The sequence below is a fragment of the Gorilla gorilla genome, chromosome 1 (assembly GCF_029281585.2).
Source record: "Gorilla gorilla gorilla isolate KB3781 chromosome 1, NHGRI_mGorGor1-v2.1_pri, whole genome shotgun sequence".
Taxonomy (NCBI): domain Eukaryota; kingdom Metazoa; phylum Chordata; class Mammalia; order Primates; family Hominidae; genus Gorilla; species Gorilla gorilla.
The window spans coordinates 234,524,616-234,543,442 of NC_073224.2; the positions used below are offsets into that span (position 1 = coordinate 234,524,616).

Genomic DNA, 18,827 nt, shown 5'->3' on the forward strand with positions numbered 1-18,827 from the left:
TTTAATCAGAGGTTTTTTTCTTTTTAAGATTCAAGATTTAGAATGGGGGTGGGGGCTGGGGCCAGGGAGGAGTGGTGGGGGGTGGGGGCGTGTCCGGAAGCCTTCTCTTGCCTGGGATGGTCATTTCACGGGTGCAGGGGCTCACTGGGAAGGAGGGGAGCCCGAAACAGGGGTGTGCTGGGGTGAGGCCTCTCTCACCTGCACCCCAAACACATACCATGAGAGCTTCCCCAGGCCTGGACCTCTGTCCTTATGAGAACAGCAGCCAGCCAGGTCCCCAGAGGGCCAGCAGCCTCCCAGCAAGCAGCTTTGGGCCCTCAGAGTTGGCAAAAGAGAATGTGTGTGTTGGGGGCGGCAGGGGAGGCACGCACCCTCCCTTGGCTGAATCGCTTGGGAGAGATGGGGGACAGGTCTTCTGACCACCCTGTCCCCATTCTCTGTCCCCGCTCTCTCTCCACGGGCCCTTTCTAACCCACCTGCCCTTGGCTGCAGGCTCCGGTTTGGGGGATGCCCCAGGCCCTGCTGCTGGCAGCCTTTTCCTCCCCTCCCGTGTCACCCTGGCCCAGCCTTGACCCCGAGGAAATGAGAGGAGCAAAAAGTCACAGAGACCGATGGGTTTGGGCTTTATTTTGTCATTCCATAAATACGGTGGCTGTGTCGCGGTCTGAGTCTCGTTTGGAAGCTCGAGGCATAGGACAGTCTCTGCCTGGGTAGGGAATGCAGTTAGCTGAGGAACCCCGGTAGGTTTAAAAAAAAAAGACTGGGGGAGAGAAAAAGCACATTATTTACATGACTGGACAAGGACAGAAGGTGGGAGGAAGCCCCTGTCACTCCTTGGGACCTGGGATCTAAGCACAAAGCTGAGTGGGGAACAGTGGGGGCTCCGCAGCGCCCTCCTCTCTAGACCCCGACTGCCCTTGGTCTTCTGTCCTTTCTTGGATGGTCCTACCCAACACCCCCTCCCGAGAGGGGGGACCTGGCCCTAGGAGGCGGAGCCCCCTCACATCCTCCCTGTAGATGGGTGTGGAGCAAACAGGACATCCAGGAACCAGGTCGTGGAAAGAGCTGCGCCAGAGGCTGACTGCATCCTGACACCGGGGCCTGGCCTCTCTGTGTTTGGCAAACCCGCAGCCTTTGGGGGCTCAGCTGCCCCAGGTGTGCCTCGCGTTAAGCAGCAGTGCCCACCCTGGGCACCACCTCGCGCTGGTCCCTCTTCCAACAGTGGGTGGGGCTGGGTGGCAGTGGGGATGGGGCCAGCCCCCCTCCCTGACGGCGAGGGTGGGCCACCTGCCCTCTGGCACCATTGGCCACTGCAGGACCCTGTCCGGGAAGGAAGCAGGCAACCCCCACCTGGGCCCAGGGCCATAGGCTGGGACCTCCGTTGGGAAGGGACTTCCCCACCCCACACTCACAGGGCTGCTTCTGGTGAAGCAGGCAGCAGGACTGAGTGGAGACCCCCGGGACTTGGTCTACGAGGAGGGGCAAGGGTTCTAGGCGCCAGGGGCAGCATGAAGGTGGGTCGGTAATAGCAGAAGCTGATCCCTCTCCTCCCCTCGCCCCAGCCTCTCCCCGCTGGCCTTTCTGACTTTCACACTTAGTTTCCCAGGCCTCGGCCCGGCCAGGACTGGACAGCAGGCTCCCGCAGGACGGCAGGGTGGAGCCTTCTGGAATAGTGGCTCCTCCAGGGGCAAAGCGGGAACAGAGGTGCCTGCACTGAGGGTGCGCCCTGGGGGCAGGAGACACAGGCTTCCCTATGGAGCTAGCTGGCGAGGGGTGGGGGTGCCTTCAGTGGAGCCCTGCCCTGCGTGGTCTGCAAAGCCTGGGTACTGCTCTGGACACAGGCCTGGGCCTGTAGGTGGCACCCCGCACCTGCAGACTTACTGGCATCCCTCGCCCTCCGGCCCAAGCTGCACGGGGGCGTCACTCTGGCCTGTCCTGCCCTCTCTCCCCTCTGCCCAGTCTGTTTCAGGTGTCAGGCAGTGGGAGGGGCTAACCAGCCCTGGCCATCTTTCCAGGGAGAGGTTCCCTGAGGTCTTTTCCTACATTGTGGGGGTGCTGTGGGGGTGCAGCCCCCAAGTCATGGGCACAGAAAACCCCAAGGACCCTTCCTTAATGAAAGGGTCCAAGCATGCTCTCTACAAAACCCAAGCCCACCACCTTGGTGCAGAGCAGCGGCCTGGGCTGGAGGGCAGCTTTAGAGAAAGTCTACAGGGGCCGAGAGGAGTGCATCCTTGTGCACAGGGCCGGCCCCTGCTGCCACTTGCTGCGGTGTGGCCAGCAGCCACCGTGCAGCTAGGAGCACATGACCACAGGGCCTTCCGGGGCCAGGACAGAGGGGTGGCCAGACAGAGGGGCCTGCCCCACTGGGACCCCTCCCAAGCGCTCCGGGCCTCACTGGCATGAGGCTCATCAATGGTGTGTAGGAGGAAGACGGTGGGAGGCTGAGCTAGAAATCACACCGCTACGCTTTCTGTGGCTCCCAAACTGCAGAGTCAATCCCCCTGGGGTCCCTGCCCCTGCCAGCAAGGGTGGGGGTGAGTGGGGGTCAAGGGCCAGCTCGAGCTTGGTAGGCATGGCCCCTGCCGGGACCCAGTGGGGCAGGTTGGAGCAGAAAAGGATGGGGGAGGAACCTGGGGTCAGGCCCCAGATTCCTGGAGCCCTTGCAAAGTGGGAGGTGGAGGAAGACCCCCAGTGGGGAGGCCCTGCCCCAGCAAGCAAGGCCCTGGCAGAAGGGGCCCCTCGATGGGCCAGACCCCTTTCCCCTCTCCTCCTACACCAAGTAGGGATTCTCAGCAGAGGAGAGGCCGGCCCTGCCTGCCCCAAGGACCCAACCAGGCCTTGGCCTGGCCTTGACTTTGGGAACCTTGGAAATCTTTGGGCCTTGACTTTGGGAATCTTGGCTGTGGCTGGGAGAAAGCTGGGTGGTCTTGGAGGATGAGCAGAGGTGACAGGCTTGGGTGGGACCGTTTGAACATCCTTCCTAACCAGTGCCTTCCCCGGCACAGACTGGACTTCGACATTGTCCGGCGAAGCAGTGGGTGGTGTCTGGCAGCGACTTGGGAGATCATTTCCCGATGACATCACAGTGTGGTGTTTTCTCTTGGATGCAAACCACACTCTTCACTTGGCTTCAAAACAGCTTAAGCGAGCGAACAGAGACTAGGAGGGAACGGAAACTGTCCGAGCAGGCGGGCGGGGGCGGCTTAGGATCTGTAGTCCTTTTTGCTGTAGGGTTTATTGCCCAAAATACTATCAATCTCGTGGATAATGGAAGACGACAGTTTCGGAAGGACCTGCGTGCAAGAACAACAACAAATCAGAATCCCACCAACAAGACAGGCCTGGCCTGGGGAGGAGGTGGGGCCAGGCTCTTCCAGATGGTCGGCTGGCCAGGCCCGGGTTACCCCATCACATCTGGGCTCCATCTGAGGCAGACGGAGGCCACGCTGCTTTTGTGTTTCAGAAGGCTTGGGGCAGAGAGGAAGCATGCCTGGGTCTGTGCACTCCCTCTCAAATGTCAAGGTGCCCTAGAACCTTCCTGAAGGGTGGTGGCAGCAGTGACATAAAATGCAAACTCCAGGCCAAATGCTGGACTTCCATGTCCGTGACTGCTTTTTCCAGCTGCGCCTGCCTCAGCTAACAGCACCGCCACCCTTCCGGGTGACACACCCGGGGGCTGACTTCCACCTCGCCTTCTCACCCCCACATCCAGTTTGTCAGCCAGTCCCGGGGGCCCCACCTTCCCAAACATCCAGGATCCAACCACCACTCCCGTCTCGGACCCGCAGCTGCCACTTCCCACCAGGGCTCTCTGCTTCGACTTTTGCTTCCCAAAGCCTTCCCGACGGAGCAGCCGGAGAGCAGGCTCCCTTTCCAGGCTGAGCTGCAGCTCGTCCTCCTCTGCCCACAATTTCGCCACGGCTCCCGTCTCACTCAGAAGTCCCTGGAGGTGTTTCGTGCCTCTCGGGATCTGCCCCTCTGCTCCAGGCCTTTTTGGGCCTTTGCATCAGCTCTTCCTGCTGGTGGAAGGTTCTTCCCGCAGGCATTTGCGTGACTTACTCCGCATCTCTCAAGACTGCTCAAGCACCACCTTCTCAACAAGCCCACCTGACAGGCTCCCTTGAACCTGAGTCTGCAGCGCCGCCGTCCCTGGCCCCAGCTCCCTCCCCTTATCTCTGGCTTCTCTCCTACAGCGCTCGTCCACCCTGACACACATTCCAACCTCCTTGTTTCGTGCAGTTAGTGTTCATGTCTGTTCCTGCTGGAAAGCAAGCTCTCCAGGAGCACAACTCTGATGGTTCACGGGCGCATCCTGAGTGCCTAGAACAGAGCCTGGCACGCAGGACGAGCCTGGGAGGATGCACTGGACGGGGCTCGGGCTGGGATGGGCCCTCTGCCCAGCAAGGCCTCTCACTCTTACCTGTATCGCCCCAATGTTCTCCATGAGCTGGTCCGCGTTGGAGGCCCCCAGGAGCACGGAGCTGACTCCCTCATTCCTCAGGCACCAGGCTGTGGCGGCGAGACCCAAGGTGAGGGAGAAACACCCACCACAGGGGCCCCTGATGGGTCTGCCTTGCCCCTGACTGGGCCGAGAGACCCAGCATCTTGGTCTGCGGGGCTGAGGGGTCTAGGAAGCCCTGCAGTGCTGGGCACGGGCTTTGCCTAAGAGGTGGCTGGAGGCGGCATGGGGGAGCCCGCTGCTCCCTGATGGAGAGGTGGCCCAAGTGCTTAGCGCTCCCCATCCTCTTCCCATGAAAGCGGGAGCCCCATTACCCATGGCTGGCAGATGGAGGGGGTGGCCCAGGTCCTCAGGGACTCCTGACATCCCCCTAGAGGCATGGGGTCCCAACCATGCCCCTTAGAGCCCGATTACCCGAGGCTGGCTGGGGGATGATGTCCAGGGATCCCTTCCCTCTCTCCCCAGAGACACTGGCCCCATGGCAACCCCACCCTGTTACCTACGGCCAGCTGGGGCAGGTTCTCCCCAGGGGCACTGGTCCCATGGCAACCCCACCGTTACCTATGGCCAGCTGGGGCAGGGTGCAGCCCAGGCGCTCGGCGATGGCCTGCAGCTCCTTCAGCTTGGCTTGCTGGCGCCGGCCCTCCTCACTGAGGATCTTGTCCTTCAGCCACTGGTAGCCCTGGTTGCGGGGGAGGGGAGCAGCACAGCTACAGATGAGAGCAGGTCACCTGGACCCCCACGTGCAGGGGGCCGATGGGCTCATTCCTTCTGGACCCTTCTCCCTCATAGGGGCTCTTCTCATCTTGAAGCCAGGGCAGTGCCCCTGCCCCAGGCCTCTCAAGTAGGGGAGAGTGGGCAGTGGGCCGGGCACGGGCTGGTGGATGAGCGGGGCCTGTCCAGGCTCTGAAGTGCAAAGACTGTGGTGCTGGCCCAACCCCAAGTCAGGACAAGGCGGCGAGGTGCTGGCCTTCCTTCTCTTAGGAAACTTGGCAGCCTGGGGTCTCGGCTGCCACCCGTGGCCCAGAAGAACCTCCTGGCCCTAGGGGAGTGCTCTCTCCCCTGGCCATCCCCCCCAGAGGATTGCAGGGCCTCCTGGAGGGGGGTCCTGACCTTGCCATGGGATGGGAGGAGTCGGGGGCCAGGCCATGTTGCCCTGGAACCCAGGGCTGTGGGCCCCAGTGCTGAGACTGCTGGCCGGGCAGACTTTCTTGGCCTGCTCCTTGTTCTCCAGATCCTGCAGTCTGGGGACCCTCCTGAGTCCCCACTCGGAGGTTGTGTGGTGGGGAGGGGCGCCTCTCCCAGGGTCACCTCCATGTGGCTTTGCAGCCCCCATCTCGGAGCCCAGGCCCAGGGGTCTCAGAGTTCTGAATGCTGGGCTGCGGTGGGGGGCAGAGGTGGGGGGATGTGGTAGGGGGTAGAGATGAGGGGATGTGGTGGGGGGCAGAGGTGGGGGGATGTGGTGGGGGCAGAGGTGGGGGGATGTGAAAGGGCCTCTCCACCTGGGCCTGTGCCACAGGCTGGGCAGCCCCTCTACACATGGGATCAGGCCAGAAGGGGCTCCATGTTCTCACGCCAAGGAGCCCGCCCCCAGCAGACCGAGGTGGGAGCAGCTGCAGCTCCCGGAACCCCTACCCAGCACCAAAGCAGTCAGCCCAAAGGTCCCACCCCTCCAAAATGCCTATCCCCTGCCCGTCCCTCCCCACCAGGCTGTTCCTTCACCTTCAAGGAGGCTCTTGAGTAGGGTGGGATGCCACTGTCGTACTTGCCAGAAACAATGCCACAGGCCAGAGGGGACCAGGTCATGGCGCCCACTCCTGAAGAGGAAAAGCAGGTGGAGTCAAGCCCTGGGCCCGAGAGCAGAGGTGGGGTGGGGCGGGGCGAGGGGCCCGAGGGTGCCCACCTATCTTGTGGAACAGCTCCGGCAGCTGCACCTCCACTTTCTCACGCTGAAACATGTGGTACTCAGCCTGCTCGCAGATGGGCGGGGTCAGGTTGAACTGCCGGGCCACGGAGTAGGCCTCCTGTGAAGGCAGAAAGGGGCCCCGAGGGCCCTTGCCTGTGAGCAGGCGGGGGGCTGCCAGGGCAGCCAGGGAGAGGGCACCAAGATGTCCCCGGAGCAGGCTGGCCCAGCAGCTGCAGCCCGGGCTCCCTGCTGCTCACACTCATAGCTTCCCTGGGAGCCAGCCAGGCCCTGGTGAGCTGGGAAAAGGAGGTGGGTGGTGGGACCCCCAGGCCGGAGGGTCCAGTTATGAGCAGCCCAGGCTCTGAACCACGAAGCCTGGATGTTAATCTTGGCCCAAGCTGTGTGACCTTGGCATGTTACTGAACCTCTCTGTGCCACAGTGTCCACATCTGAAAAATGGGCTGCCTGTGGCACTCACCTGGTAAAGGCACCGGTGAGGATTGCATGTGAGAGGGTCCCTGTGAAACCCTTGACCCTAACAGCACCGGGCACGTCTCAGGAGCCCAGTGGAAACAGCTGACGGTATTGTCACCCCAGAGTGCTTGCTGAGCTCTAGGGCATCTGCTAAGAGCTTCACACTGGCTCTCTCAGGGACTCCTTAGAATGGCCCCATGGGGGCTTGCCTAGAAGATGTGTTCTACAGGTGGGTAAACAAGCTCAGAGACGTTAAGCCATTTGTCCAGGGCCACACAGCGCTGGGATCCATGCAGAATCCCCGTCTGCAAGGCCTACAGACATAACCACCACACTCCACCATCCTGTCCCCTCCTTAGCACCCAGGCATTGGTGCAGTTGGGACCAAAGGCACAGACCCCGCCAGAGCTTTGGGGTCTCCATACACAGCCTGTGCCGGGAGTCTGTGCCTGGACACACACATGCTGCGCGGCCGCCGTACCATGATCTCCATGGAGCTCCAGCGTGACGTTCCCCAGTACATGGCCATCCCCTGGTTGATGACGTGGGTCATGGCGCGGACGGTCTCTGTCGTGAGAGAAAGGGAAACCGCAGGTGGGGGGCAGCCAGGACTCAGGGCCAGCCTCGGGACATTCTGCAAATACAGGCAGGACGCTAGGAGGAGGGACAGGGGCTGCGAAGATGTCTTGCAAGCAGTGTACTTCCTGGCTCTGAGGTTGGGTGTGGGAGGGGTCTTTTGGGATGAAAGAGAAAAGTGAACCACAGTCCTAGAAGTTGGTCATGAAAACAATTTCCCCAACTTGTTACAGGCCTATGGAAATGTTGAAAAATGGGTTATGGATGGACCGTGATGTTTCTATGGTAGATTAGAGGGGACAATCAAAGAATGTGGCTCTGGACTCTAGAACTGGAGGTTCTCTGGTCTGGGGAAGATTCGAGGGCCCTGATCACTCAGGAAGGACCAGGTGAATGCATGAAAGTTACAGTCAGATTGGCGGCAGGAGGGACATGTGTTTTTGCGTTTCTGGTCTCCTACTTCGGGCTATTCCAAAGTCTAACTGGAACAGAGAGTGGGCTGGATAAGGAGATGTGGCAGGACCTGGGGCGCCATATGGTCCCGGAGAATAGGGCTTTGGGGCTGAGCTCATGTTTCCTGTCATGTCCAGGAGACTGAGAAGTGGGCGTGGAAAGCCTTGTAAGACCATGGCCCAGGTTCTCAAACCAGCCCAGCACCAGGCCAGAGTCCCAACCCGCCTGTCTCCTGGCAAGGGGTGGTCCCAGGGCCACAGGGGTCTGGGTGCTCCTCCTGTAAGGGGCCAGGGCCTGGAGTAGGACAGTTTTGAGGCTCCATGAGCCCTGGGAACAACCTGAATCGTGGACGGCAGAGACTCCTAAGGCCCTGAGGATGAAATCGCGGAGACTCCACGCTGGCCTTTTAAAGAAGAGAGGAGGGACCCTCACCCCAGCGACACAGTGGATCCTTCCCAGTATTCAAAAATGTTTTTGAGACATAACGATCTGCTGGTTATAGCTCCCTCTCAGCCTCATGGGGATATTGTGATTTTAAAAACAGAACTTGGCGTCAAAATTTCAAATTTCAGAAGCCTCTTAGCTTTGCAGGGCGAGGGACTATGGCGCTAGGCTTCTCACGGGTCGGATACAGTGCTTGCAAGTTCGACCACCAAAGGCAGTGTGGGAGTGAGTGGGAGTGCAAGTGTTTCTAAAAACAGCAACAACGTTGACCCTGGAAAAGCCCTGGCTCTCCCTCAGTGCCTGCTTGTCCTTTGCCCATGCTGCGTGGAAGCTAAGGTCCTGAAAATGCTGGGAGTGGGGCTGATGGGAAGGAAGGAAGGATGGAAGATGCTGGGTTTGTTCTGCAGGCTCCCCCTCGGAATGGCAACGAGGCCACAAAGTGGCAGCGCTGGCTTCCCGTCCACTTCTGTTTTGGGGGTCGCTCCCTGAGTGCCCCTTTACTGAGGTCCACCCTGAGCAGAACCTGGGGCCTCCTAAAGGCTAGAGCTGAGGCCACTGGGGTTTCTGGAGTGGCGGTCTCGGCAGACTCACCCAGGACCCCTGGCAAACCACCCTTGGCTTCCACGCTTGCAGGCCCAGCCCTGCTCTCTGCTTACTTCCAAGGTCAGAGGTTGTAGCTCCTGGGAATCCTCTCTGTCCCCTCCTGGGGGTGGAGATCTGGGAGGGAGTCTGAACTCTCTGGGCCACCTCCCTGGGACACCTGCTTTAACTGCCAACACTGATAGACCCTCAGGAAGTGCCTGGTTGGGAAAGTTTGAGGAGAACCTAGAGGGTCCCAGGAGAATCTCTGACTACATCCTACCCAGGTCCGGGCTCCTGGCCTGGCCGGCCTTGTGGTTTTTTAGAAACACTCTCGGGGCACCTGTGAGCATGCAGCATCCGTTCCCGATTCTTCTCAGCCAAGGCTTAGGTCCACATGCTAGACAGAGGGAAGCCAAGGCCCCCAAGGCCAGCCCCGTTCCCTCACTCTCCCTCCCCGGCAGCTGTCTCAGGTCTCCAAGGTCCCCGCCAGTGAAACCGCACGCTGCCCTGCGGCGCCCCTTCCATGCAGTGATGGAGAGACAGGGCTGACGGGGCGGGAGCCTCTTGCTGTCCTGAGGTGGGGAGTCCTAGGCAAAGGCCCCTGGGCTCCCTGGAGGATCTGGGCAGAAGCAGGCTGGACAGGGAGCCCACATGAGGGAGCACCCTGCACTTGTGCCCACGTGCGATATCAGTGGCCCCAGACCCAGGGACAATTAGGGACAACTGTCCTTCACCTCAATATTTAATGCTGTTGAACGGAAGTAGGAGGACTGAATCCTAGCTGATGCCAAAACCCACAGCATCTCCTGCCGCATCACAAATAATACATGGGGGGTCAGGTGGCAGCACCAGTTGGCAGACAGGGGCCCAGGCCCAGGGAGACCGACACCTGCCCTTGGGGTGGGGTCCTGGGGCCGTTAGCTGTGGGGAGGGCAGAGAGACTGTGCGTGGCCAGAGGCCACCCCCTGGTTTCAGAAGGCTGCCGGCTGCTGTGGTTATTCTTTCAGGAGGAAAATGATTCCACGCTGATGGCGCGCTTTGGCAACCTGGTGAGAGGGGACACGCAGCCAGCATGCCGTCCGAGGAGCAGCGTGCTGTGGACGGGGCAGCGTGCCAAGCCAGGTGATCTCTGCCTCCAGGAGAGACAGGAGCTTAGCAAACATAAACCATGGAGGAGCTAAGACTCGGTGGGGGGGCCGCGTGTTCTGGGGTCCCTGATGGCTTTGCTCCTTGTGGAAACCTGCTCTTCCCCAACCCTTCCCATGGCACCATCCAGGGTCAAGGCTCCAGGTGGGGATCACAGCATCCTCAGATCAAGAGGACCCCCGGCCGCCGCGGAGCTCAGCAGTGCAAGCCCAGGGGTGGGGGCCATGCACGGGAGGAAGGAGGAACGAGGGGATAGGGGGCTGGGGGCGAGGGGCTTCAACACCACTTTGCTTTTCCTTCACTTGCAAGGTGTTCTCATAGGGTGCTCTTTCCCCTCTTTATGCATTTTATGGAGAAGTTTCTCATGGGGTAAAAGAATCATGTAAATAAAAATACTGTCTCATAAAATGCAGCTTGGACACAGAAGTCAATAGTCAGGCTGGGGGCACTGTGTACCTTCTATGATGAATGTCCTTGACTTGGAGGAACTAAATGGGTCCCCTGGTGATAGAAGAAAGATTTAAAGAGACCAGAGTTGATCGCTGGGAGCACTGAGAGGCGTGGCATGACGAAGGCACAGCGGGGAGGCACAAATCACCGTGCAGAACACGCGTTTAGTTAAAAAGGAAAAAAATATATCAACACACACACATGCGTGCTGTATGTGAACAAATAAAAAACAATAACTGGAACACAACTTAACTTTCAAGTCCCTGCAGCAGCAAAGCACACATGGAAAGACGCCTGTAGCAGGAGGATGGGGGAGCGGAGGGGGCTGAGATCGCAGGAGGAGAAAGAATAAAAAACGCCAAAGTAACCAAAACCGATTTTCAAAGCGCTGAACGCTTCTTCTCCTCTATGTAGTAATTTATCCCCCAGAGCAAAAAAGACCCCCCAAGCTTCCCAATGGATGGTGATTGGAGAGAACACTGCAGTCGGAGTCCCCACACTGCGACTTCACTTAGCTGCAAAATAGCAGCCGCAGAGGGGAGGGGACAGTTCCACTGCGGCTCTGACTCGGAGGGCGGATCGGCCTGGGTCCAAAGCGAGGACAGGGACTCAGCCTGGAGGTGCCGGGTGCACCTGGCGAGGGGTCTGCAGCCAGAGGCTGAGCTCACCCCCTACTGAGGGGAGGCCTGCCCCCTCGCCCCCCACCCTGGACCCGGCCTCCTCTCACGGCTCACCCGGGTGCCCAGCAGGGCCCATGCTGGCAGCCTCTACAACCCCAGGTTCAGACCCTTCAGACCCCGCCTAGGCCTAACCGGTGGCGCCGCCGCAGACCACCTACCTTCCATCGGGGTGTTGGGGTCCGGGCGGTTGGCAAACACCACATCCACGTACTCCAGCTGCAGTCGCTCCAGGGAAGCTTTCAGACCTGGGGGAGGACCGGGTGGGGGGCGTCACTGCTGTGGCTGCATCTCCACAGGCACCTGGGCCCATCCATGCCCGGCTCAGGGAACAAGAGATGGAGAAGAGGCCTCTGGCATCTGGAAGCTTCCGGAAGCTGATGGAGGTCGTGAAATGCCACGGCAGAGGTGGGGGCACATCCCACAGGGAGTGGGGGGATCTTCCCTTCAGGAGGACGTCGGGGGACCACAGGCCACATGTCCTTGACTAAATGAAGGGGAAGCCCCTCCTCCCTCAGACAATATACCCTCCTCTGAGGCCACTGTGTGTTACAACAGGGAGATGACCTTACCTATCACATGTGGAGGGAGGGCTACACCTGCTGCCCCTCCCATCAAAGGCAATAGTGTCTATGGTCGGGCGTGGTGGCCCATGCCTGTAATCCCAGCACTCCGGGGGGCCAAGGCGGGCGCATCACTTGAAGGCAGGAGTTTGAGACCAGCCTGGCCAACATAGTGAAACCCTGTGTCTACTAAAAATACAAAAAAAATTAACCGGATGTGGTGGTGGGCACCTGTAATCCCAGCTACTCAGGAGGCTGAGGCAGGAGAATTGCTTGAACCCAGGAGGTGGAGGTTGCAGTGAGCCAAGATCGTGCCGCTGCACTCCAGCCTGGGCAACAAGAGCAAAACTCCATCTCAAAAACAAAAACAATGGCAATAGTGTCTAAAACGCCCAAGCCACCTGCTGGTGCTTAGAGCAGCTCAGGACACACAGCAGGCAGAGTGAAACGCTGGGTTGGGGTGGGGAGGATGGGAGTGGGTGGCTTGCCTCGCCAGGTGATTTTCAATGGAATGATCTATTACCTCGAAGAAAATGAACACGGACAGGAAAGGCATGAAGACAATAAAGATATAGCAAGAGCCAGACACCCCGGTGCCTTGCTCCGGTGCCTGCGAGTGCTGAGCCCCAGGCTGTGTGGTGTGCACCTTCTCCTGGGCGCTGCGGGCATCCCAGCCACCCTCGCCAGGTGCACTCTTACTGTCCCTATTGCACAGATACTGTGGCAGAGGCATGGGGCAGGGTGCCCCCTGCTGAAGACCCACTCAGCCAGTGTGGGGCCGAACCCGGACTGAAACCCAGGCTGGTCTCTGGTCTGTGGTCTGTGCTCAGCCACCGGGCTGCCCTCGTTCCCTGCAGGGTCCCACTGTGCTACCTGGGTGGAAGGAGAGGGTCAGGCCAGAGCACCGGGTGCCCCGGGATTGGGCCCAAAGTGGGGTAATGGGGGGTTGGGCCCTGTGCTGCCATCACTTTGGCCTCCGAGGATGATCCCACAGGTGTGGGGGCCCTGAGGTGCCCGAGCACGTCCTCACCTTCGATTATGTGCTTCCTGGACAGGCCCCGCTCCGTCTCCGCCCTGGAAAACAGGCCGACCGCGTCTGATGTCGCCAGCGGTTTTGGCACCCTGGCCCCTCCCAGAAAACGTTTATGATGCCATGTTAGACGCAAAAACAGGGTCAGCAAATGCCGTGTGGAGTCGGATTCCACTTTGGGGGTAGGTACCCGAGGCTACAGGGCTGAACTCCCAGAGGCCCAGGGAGAGGCCTGGTCACAGGGCTCAGAGGGGAGGGGGGGCAGCAGCAGGGGGTGGGGGGCTTTGATTTTCAACCCAACCCGTCTGTTTGATTTGGACTTATTATTATTATTATTATTATTATTTTAATTAAGAACACATCAGGCTGGACACAGTGGCTCACGCCTGTAATCCCAGCACTTTGGGAGGCTAAGGCAGGAGGATCACTTGAGCCCAGGAGTTCAAGACCAGCCTGGGCAACATAGTGAGACCCCATATCTTAAAAAAGGACAAATTAAGGCCAGGCATGGTGGCTCACGCCTGCAATCCTAGTGCTTTGGGAAGCTGAGGTGGGCAGATTACTTGAGCTCAGGAGTTTGAGACCAGGCTGGACAACATGATGAAACCCCATCTCTACAAAATACAAAAATAAAAATAAAAATAAAAATAAAAAAATTAGCTGGGCATGGTGGCATGTGCCTGTAGAACCAGCTACTTGAGGCAGGAAGGTCACTTGAACCCAGGAGGTTGAGGCTGCAGTGAGCTGGGACTATGCCACTGTACTCCAGCCTAGGTGACAAAGGGAGACCCTGTCTCAAAAAAAAAAAAAAAAAAAAAAAAAAGAGAGAGAGAGAGAGAAAGGACAAATTAGTCAGGCACGGTGGCACATCCCTGTAGGCTGAGGTGGGAGGCTCGCTCGAGCCCAGGAGTTTGAAGCTACAGTGAGGTGTGATTGTGGCACTGCGCTCCAACCTGGATTACAAAGCGAGACCCTGTCTCCAAAAAATAAAAAAAACAAAAACAAAATGAAAATAAAAAAAAAGAATGAATGAATGAATCGTAGTTATAATTCCTACGAGGCCAAGTGTGTCCAGCCCAGAAACTGTGGAGCTAGACACTTGGACACCTGCAGGGGCGACAGGCGGCCCAGGGAATTTGGAGTGCTTTGGGGGTTTGGGCAGTTCACAAATTTTCTGTGTTTTCTATAATTTTTATGACGTTACCATAGTGACCAGGAAAAAATAATCCATGTAAGTAAAAAGAAAAGTTAAGCAAGGTTTTCGTAAAAGGCAAACTCAGCCACAGCTACTTTTCTGGATTTGACGTCCCTTAACAAGGACAGGCACCAGGCATAGCTGATGGCTGCAGAAATACCAGCTCTGCCCCTGCTGGGGACAGGAAATGGCACTGGGCCAGGGCCTGTCCAGGACAGATCCCGACCACTCTCCCTTCTCCAGGAGGACTGTCCGCCCGCCACCCCAGGAGCCTTCTAGGTCAGGGGTCTCTGGGGAGCACGGGGCCATGGCTGCTGGGCCGGGGCTGGAAGCATCGCCAGCTGTTGCACCTACTTTCCGCCCCAGAAGATCTTGGTGGTGATGACGAGGCTGGACCGCCTGCGGAACAGAAGAGAAAGAAGGGGTGTGATAAGCCCGGCCCCTGGGGGGTCCTCCTTCATCCCCGACGTCCTCGTCTCACACAGAGGTCCTGAAAGCCCTCCCGCCCAGGAGCCTGGGGCATGAAATGGGCACTTCTCCATCATATGATGTGTACCACGTGCCAAGCCGGGGTGCGTGGGCTCCTCATGGAGCCAGGAGGCAGCCACCGAGGCAGTAACTGTGAGTCAGGCAGTGGGAGTTGGACAGTGGGGGGCCTAGTGTGACCGGAGCCTGGAGGAGATGCCTTCCGCCCAGGATGTGGGAGGGGGGCCTGGCTCAGGGAATACGAGGGGCGCGTGGATTTGGTCCAGGTAGAGGAAGTGGCAAGAGCCAAGGCTGGAGGAGGCCGGGTGTGGGCCAGGGGGCAGGGGCGGGCTCTGGGGGGATCTGGCAGGAGTTGAGGATGGAAAGATGTAGGTGGGAGGCAGGCAGGGAAGCTCTCTGCAACATTCCCTGCAGAATGTGACACATGTTGCAGAAAATCTGTGTGGGACGGCCTGGTCGGGGTAACTTGGGGGGCACCAAGGGAGGGAGGGGAGGCGTAAGGACGGCCTGGTCGGGGTAACTTGGGGGGCACCAAGGGAGGGAGGGGAGGCGTAAGGACGGTCTGGTCAGGGTAACTTGAGGGGCACCAAGGGAGGGAGGGGAGGCGTAAGGACGGCCTGGTCGGGGTAACTTGGGGGGCACCAAGGGAGGGAGGGGAGGCATAAGGACGGCCTGGTCGGGGTAACTTGGGGGGCACCAAAGGAGGGAGGGGAGGCATAGGGAGCCCAAGTGTGGCCAGGCCAGTGGGGTTCTGGGTTTGAGTAGCTGAGGCAGAGAATTCTGAGGATTTGGGCTTGAGCAGCGCGAAGGGAAGTAATTCGTTCTTCTGCTCTAAGTCCACACGAGACAAATGCCCATACCAGTGGCTTTGTCTTGGTGGGATGGGGGATAATGATGGCCCCTCACAGCCACGTTTGACCTTGACCCCTCCCAGAGGAGGGAGTACTTCCCACCCAGGGGGTGACAATGACCTCCTGGTGCCCCATGGCTGAGCTTCTTTCCCACCCGGGTCCCGGGCTGCTCAGGGAAGCAGCTCACAAGGCTGGAGTAGGAGGCCTCCTCTGCCCCCAAAGCATCGGCCACAGAGCTCTGGCAGGGGCAGCGTCACCTCCAGGAAGAGGGATCACCCCACACCACCTCCATGCACATTCGCCAAAGACGTGATCAGGGGATTTGCTAATACGTGCAATTTCCTTTAATTACGGGGTGAGGAGGAATTTGTTTTGGGATCAGAGTTGCCAAAAAACAAATTTGATGGGACAAGAGGAAGGGGTGTCAGGAATCCATGAGGGGGGGGCGGGGGCTCCCCCGGCACTGGGATTCTGAGTGGCATTTCGAGGGGAGGGAGGAGGGAGGCCCAACTTTATAACTGCTTCTGATGTTTCTGAAAATAAAGATGCATTTTTTAAGGAACAGGGTCCTGGGGCTTGTCAGCACCTTCAGATAAAGCTGTGTCCAGGGGTCTGGGGAGCTTCAAAATGTAGGCAAGTGCTCAGCCCAGTTGGTCCCAAGGTGGGTGAGGACCTTGGCCTGGGAAGGGCCCATAGGCTCCTGGGAGAGAAGGGTGGATGGCCCCCGATCTGCGACCTTTGGGCTCCATCACACCCGGGGACCGCTCCCCGGTCTGTGCTGGAGGGGACTACTTCCCAGAGGAGTGTGACACGTCCCGCCCTGAGCTGGGTGGGTGATTTACAGACTTGGGGCCACTGACCCTAAGGATAGCCCTGCCGGAACGGTCCCACACACACCCTCTTACAGATGGGAACAGTGAGCTCCGGAGAGGCTGAGATGCCGCAAAGGTCCTGTGGACAAGGTGCAGGGTGGGATCCAACCCCAGGCCCCCAAGCTCTCTGAGCCACTCCCCTCTCTGGCCCCCTGGCTCCCCTGACCCTAAGTGCTCCAGCCAAAGAAGTGGAAGGGCTTTGCACCCACATCTTCTGTAGCAGCACGCCTTTGCTGTACCCAGGCCCGTTCTCACACCAAGCTCTTTTTGGCCTGACACTTTGCAAGCAGGGACCCTGGCGCTTTGGGTCTCTGTGGATGAGTTGGGACAGAGGCGGAGTGGGCAGGCTAGGGTGGGGGTGGACAGTGTATTCGGCCTCCCTTCAACTTCTTTCTCAAGCAGAGTCACCTCCTCCTCTTGGAGAACTGAATTTTCCTCTCCACTTCCCAGCAAGAAAGATGTGGGGACTTGCGGGCCTTACGACACTGCACGACAGGCCAACGAGGCTGACCCTGGGATAGTTCGCCCTCACCCACCCCAGGGACAGACTGCAGAGAGCAGGGCCATTACCTCCATCCTTTCTTCTTAATGATGTTTCCCAGTACCACTTCAGCCCTGCAAAACAAGACACTGAGCTCTCATCACAGCCAAACAGAAAAATCAAACCCAGACCCACTGTGGCCACTGGCCACTTGCTTCCCTCTGTGAGAATGTCACTGGGGCCAGAGAGCCAGGCTGTTAACACCCGCCTTGGCTCAGTAGCTCATTCCACAGAGCGGGTTGGCCCGAGGGAGCGGGAGCAGCTGTGTTATTGCCCCCCACTAGGATGGCTGTGGCATGTTCCCCTGCAGACACGTGTCTAAGCAGTGGCGGCCCCAGCTCTCACAGAGAAGGAAGGAGCTGCTGTCGAGCATCCCATTTCCTAGTGAGCTGAAAATTCACCAGGGAAAATGCCTGGCAACATTAGGTGGGCAAAATTTCCAGAGAAGTATCTTGTTTTTTTTTTTTTTTTTTGAAATGGAGTCTCGCTCTATCACCCAAGCTGGAGTGTAGTGGCGAGATCTCGGTTCTCTGCAACCTCTGCCTCCTGGGTTCAAGCAGTTCTCCTGCCTCAGCCTCCCAAGTAGCTGGGACTACAGGCACATGCCACCACGTCCGGCTAATTTTTGTATTTTTAGTAGAGACAGGGTTTCACTATGTTGGCCAGACTGGTCTTGAACTCCTGATCTCGAGTGATCCGCCCACTGTGGCCTCCCAAAGTGCTGGGATTCCAGGCGGGAGCCACCGCGCCTGGACAAGTATCTTTTTTTAAAGGTAAATTCTTCATCAAGTGCATGCTCTGTTTTGAGAGACAATCAACATGCACTCAGGGTCAAGGGCTGGATTTCCAGCAGATGTGCATGCTTGTGTATATGTGTGTGTATACATGTGTGCATGTGTGTGGGTGCACGTGTCCCTCTCATTTCCTGCACTGAACGGCAGAGTCAGATGCTAGGCGGACCACTGTCTGTCCTGTTTGGCATCACTCTGGGTCCTGCACCAAACTCAGGCCAGCTGGGGGCACAGGCGGCCGTCCCAGCCTTGCCTGGCACTGCAGCACTGGATTAACTTTGAAGAACTTTCTGCTTGTAGCAAAACGTTTCTATGCAAAACAACAGACGGAGAATGATCCATACTCTGTGCTACATTCCAATTATAAAAGCGCCTGAGTCATCCACTCAGAAATAATGGGCTCTGATTTGCAAGCTGTTTAGCATGCGCTCTGAATGCTCCTCATTTATGGTCAAGACACACAGAAAATTCACTCAGCCCTAGGCCTCTTCCTTTTATTCCTTGGTCCCTGATTTGGGGATCAGGAAAGGAGGAGGAAGAGAGAAAAGCTAGCAGTGATCTCTGGGGCAGAGGAGCAGCAGACAGGGAGTTATCTAAGCCTGTGGCTTGTGGCTCTGGCTGTGATTTGGTAGGACTCACATCTGTTCGCGGGACACAGAAATCCTGCAGCTCTCTGAGAAGCGTGCAAATTAGTGTCAGCAGGAGAAGCAAGGGGCCTCGGGAAGATACGGGTTTGGCCCCCTGCAAGCTGCCTCTCAGCCTCCCCCAAACTCCCCAAAGCAGTTTCTCCCTGCCTATCCCCGGCACGCAGCGCCCAGCTCCCCTGTGAGGGCACTGATGGGCATCCACCGGGGGCTCAGCTCTGAGCTGGACAGAGGGACCGCAGTGGCCGGCCCAGGAGCAGAGGGCAGGGAATTCCACAGAAACGGCGACCTGAGGAGAAGCTGCTCCCTGACTCCCCGTCTTCCGGCAAGCGGCTTCTGAGAGGCCCGAGGCTGCCGGAGACCCAGGGAACTTGCCCAGCTCACCAGCTCTGGGTGTCCAGTTAAACAGGGGAACATGGAAACTGCGAGTGACAGAGGACGGAGTGTGGCTGCTGTGACATGGGGTGTGCCCGGCCTCATCCACGGAGGCTGCACGGAGCTGCCTCCCACACGTTCTTCAGGGCAGCATAACCCAGGCCAAAGCAGGCAGCGAAGAGGTGGGGGGCTCGGCTTGGCAGCTGCACTGGGCTTTTTGACCTCAGACTCCTCCACTGGGCTCATCTGTCTGGAAAGCGGTTCACTTTGATGGGAAGCTGCTGCCAGTATGGAGGGAGTGGGAGGGGGCTG

The 18,827-nt window shown here is 58.6% G+C and overlaps 1 protein-coding gene across 12 annotated transcripts in view; it reads right to left on the reverse strand.

Annotated features, from left to right (window-relative positions):
• Positions 1–599: 599 nt before the first annotated feature.
• Positions 600–18,827, reverse strand: part of KCNAB2 (potassium voltage-gated channel subfamily A regulatory beta subunit 2) — a 109,193-nt gene continuing 90,965 nt past the window's right edge. For 4 of the 12 annotated variants that reach the window (XM_055383017.2, XM_055383010.2, XM_055383027.2 and 1 more), the window contains 10 exons: positions 16,735–16,779; positions 14,310–14,354; positions 12,761–12,804; positions 11,329–11,415; positions 7,321–7,406; positions 6,363–6,483; positions 6,182–6,276; positions 5,021–5,141; positions 4,421–4,509; positions 600–3,293 (listed from right to left, as the gene is read on the reverse strand). In XM_055383017.2, the coding sequence (XP_055238992.1) occupies positions 3,204–3,293; positions 4,421–4,509; positions 5,021–5,141; positions 6,182–6,276; positions 6,363–6,483; positions 7,321–7,406; positions 11,329–11,415; positions 12,761–12,804; positions 14,310–14,354; positions 16,735–16,779 (823 nt within the window). In that variant the 3' untranslated portion in view covers positions 600–3,203. Of the gene's footprint in view, positions 4,510–5,020; positions 5,142–6,181; positions 6,277–6,362; positions 6,484–7,320; positions 7,407–10,496; positions 10,542–11,328; positions 11,416–12,760; positions 12,805–14,309; positions 14,355–16,734; positions 16,780–18,827 lie in introns of all 12 variants that reach the window. The other 8 variants (XM_055382994.2, XM_063703270.1, XM_055383038.1 and 5 more) reach the window with 4 other exon arrangements.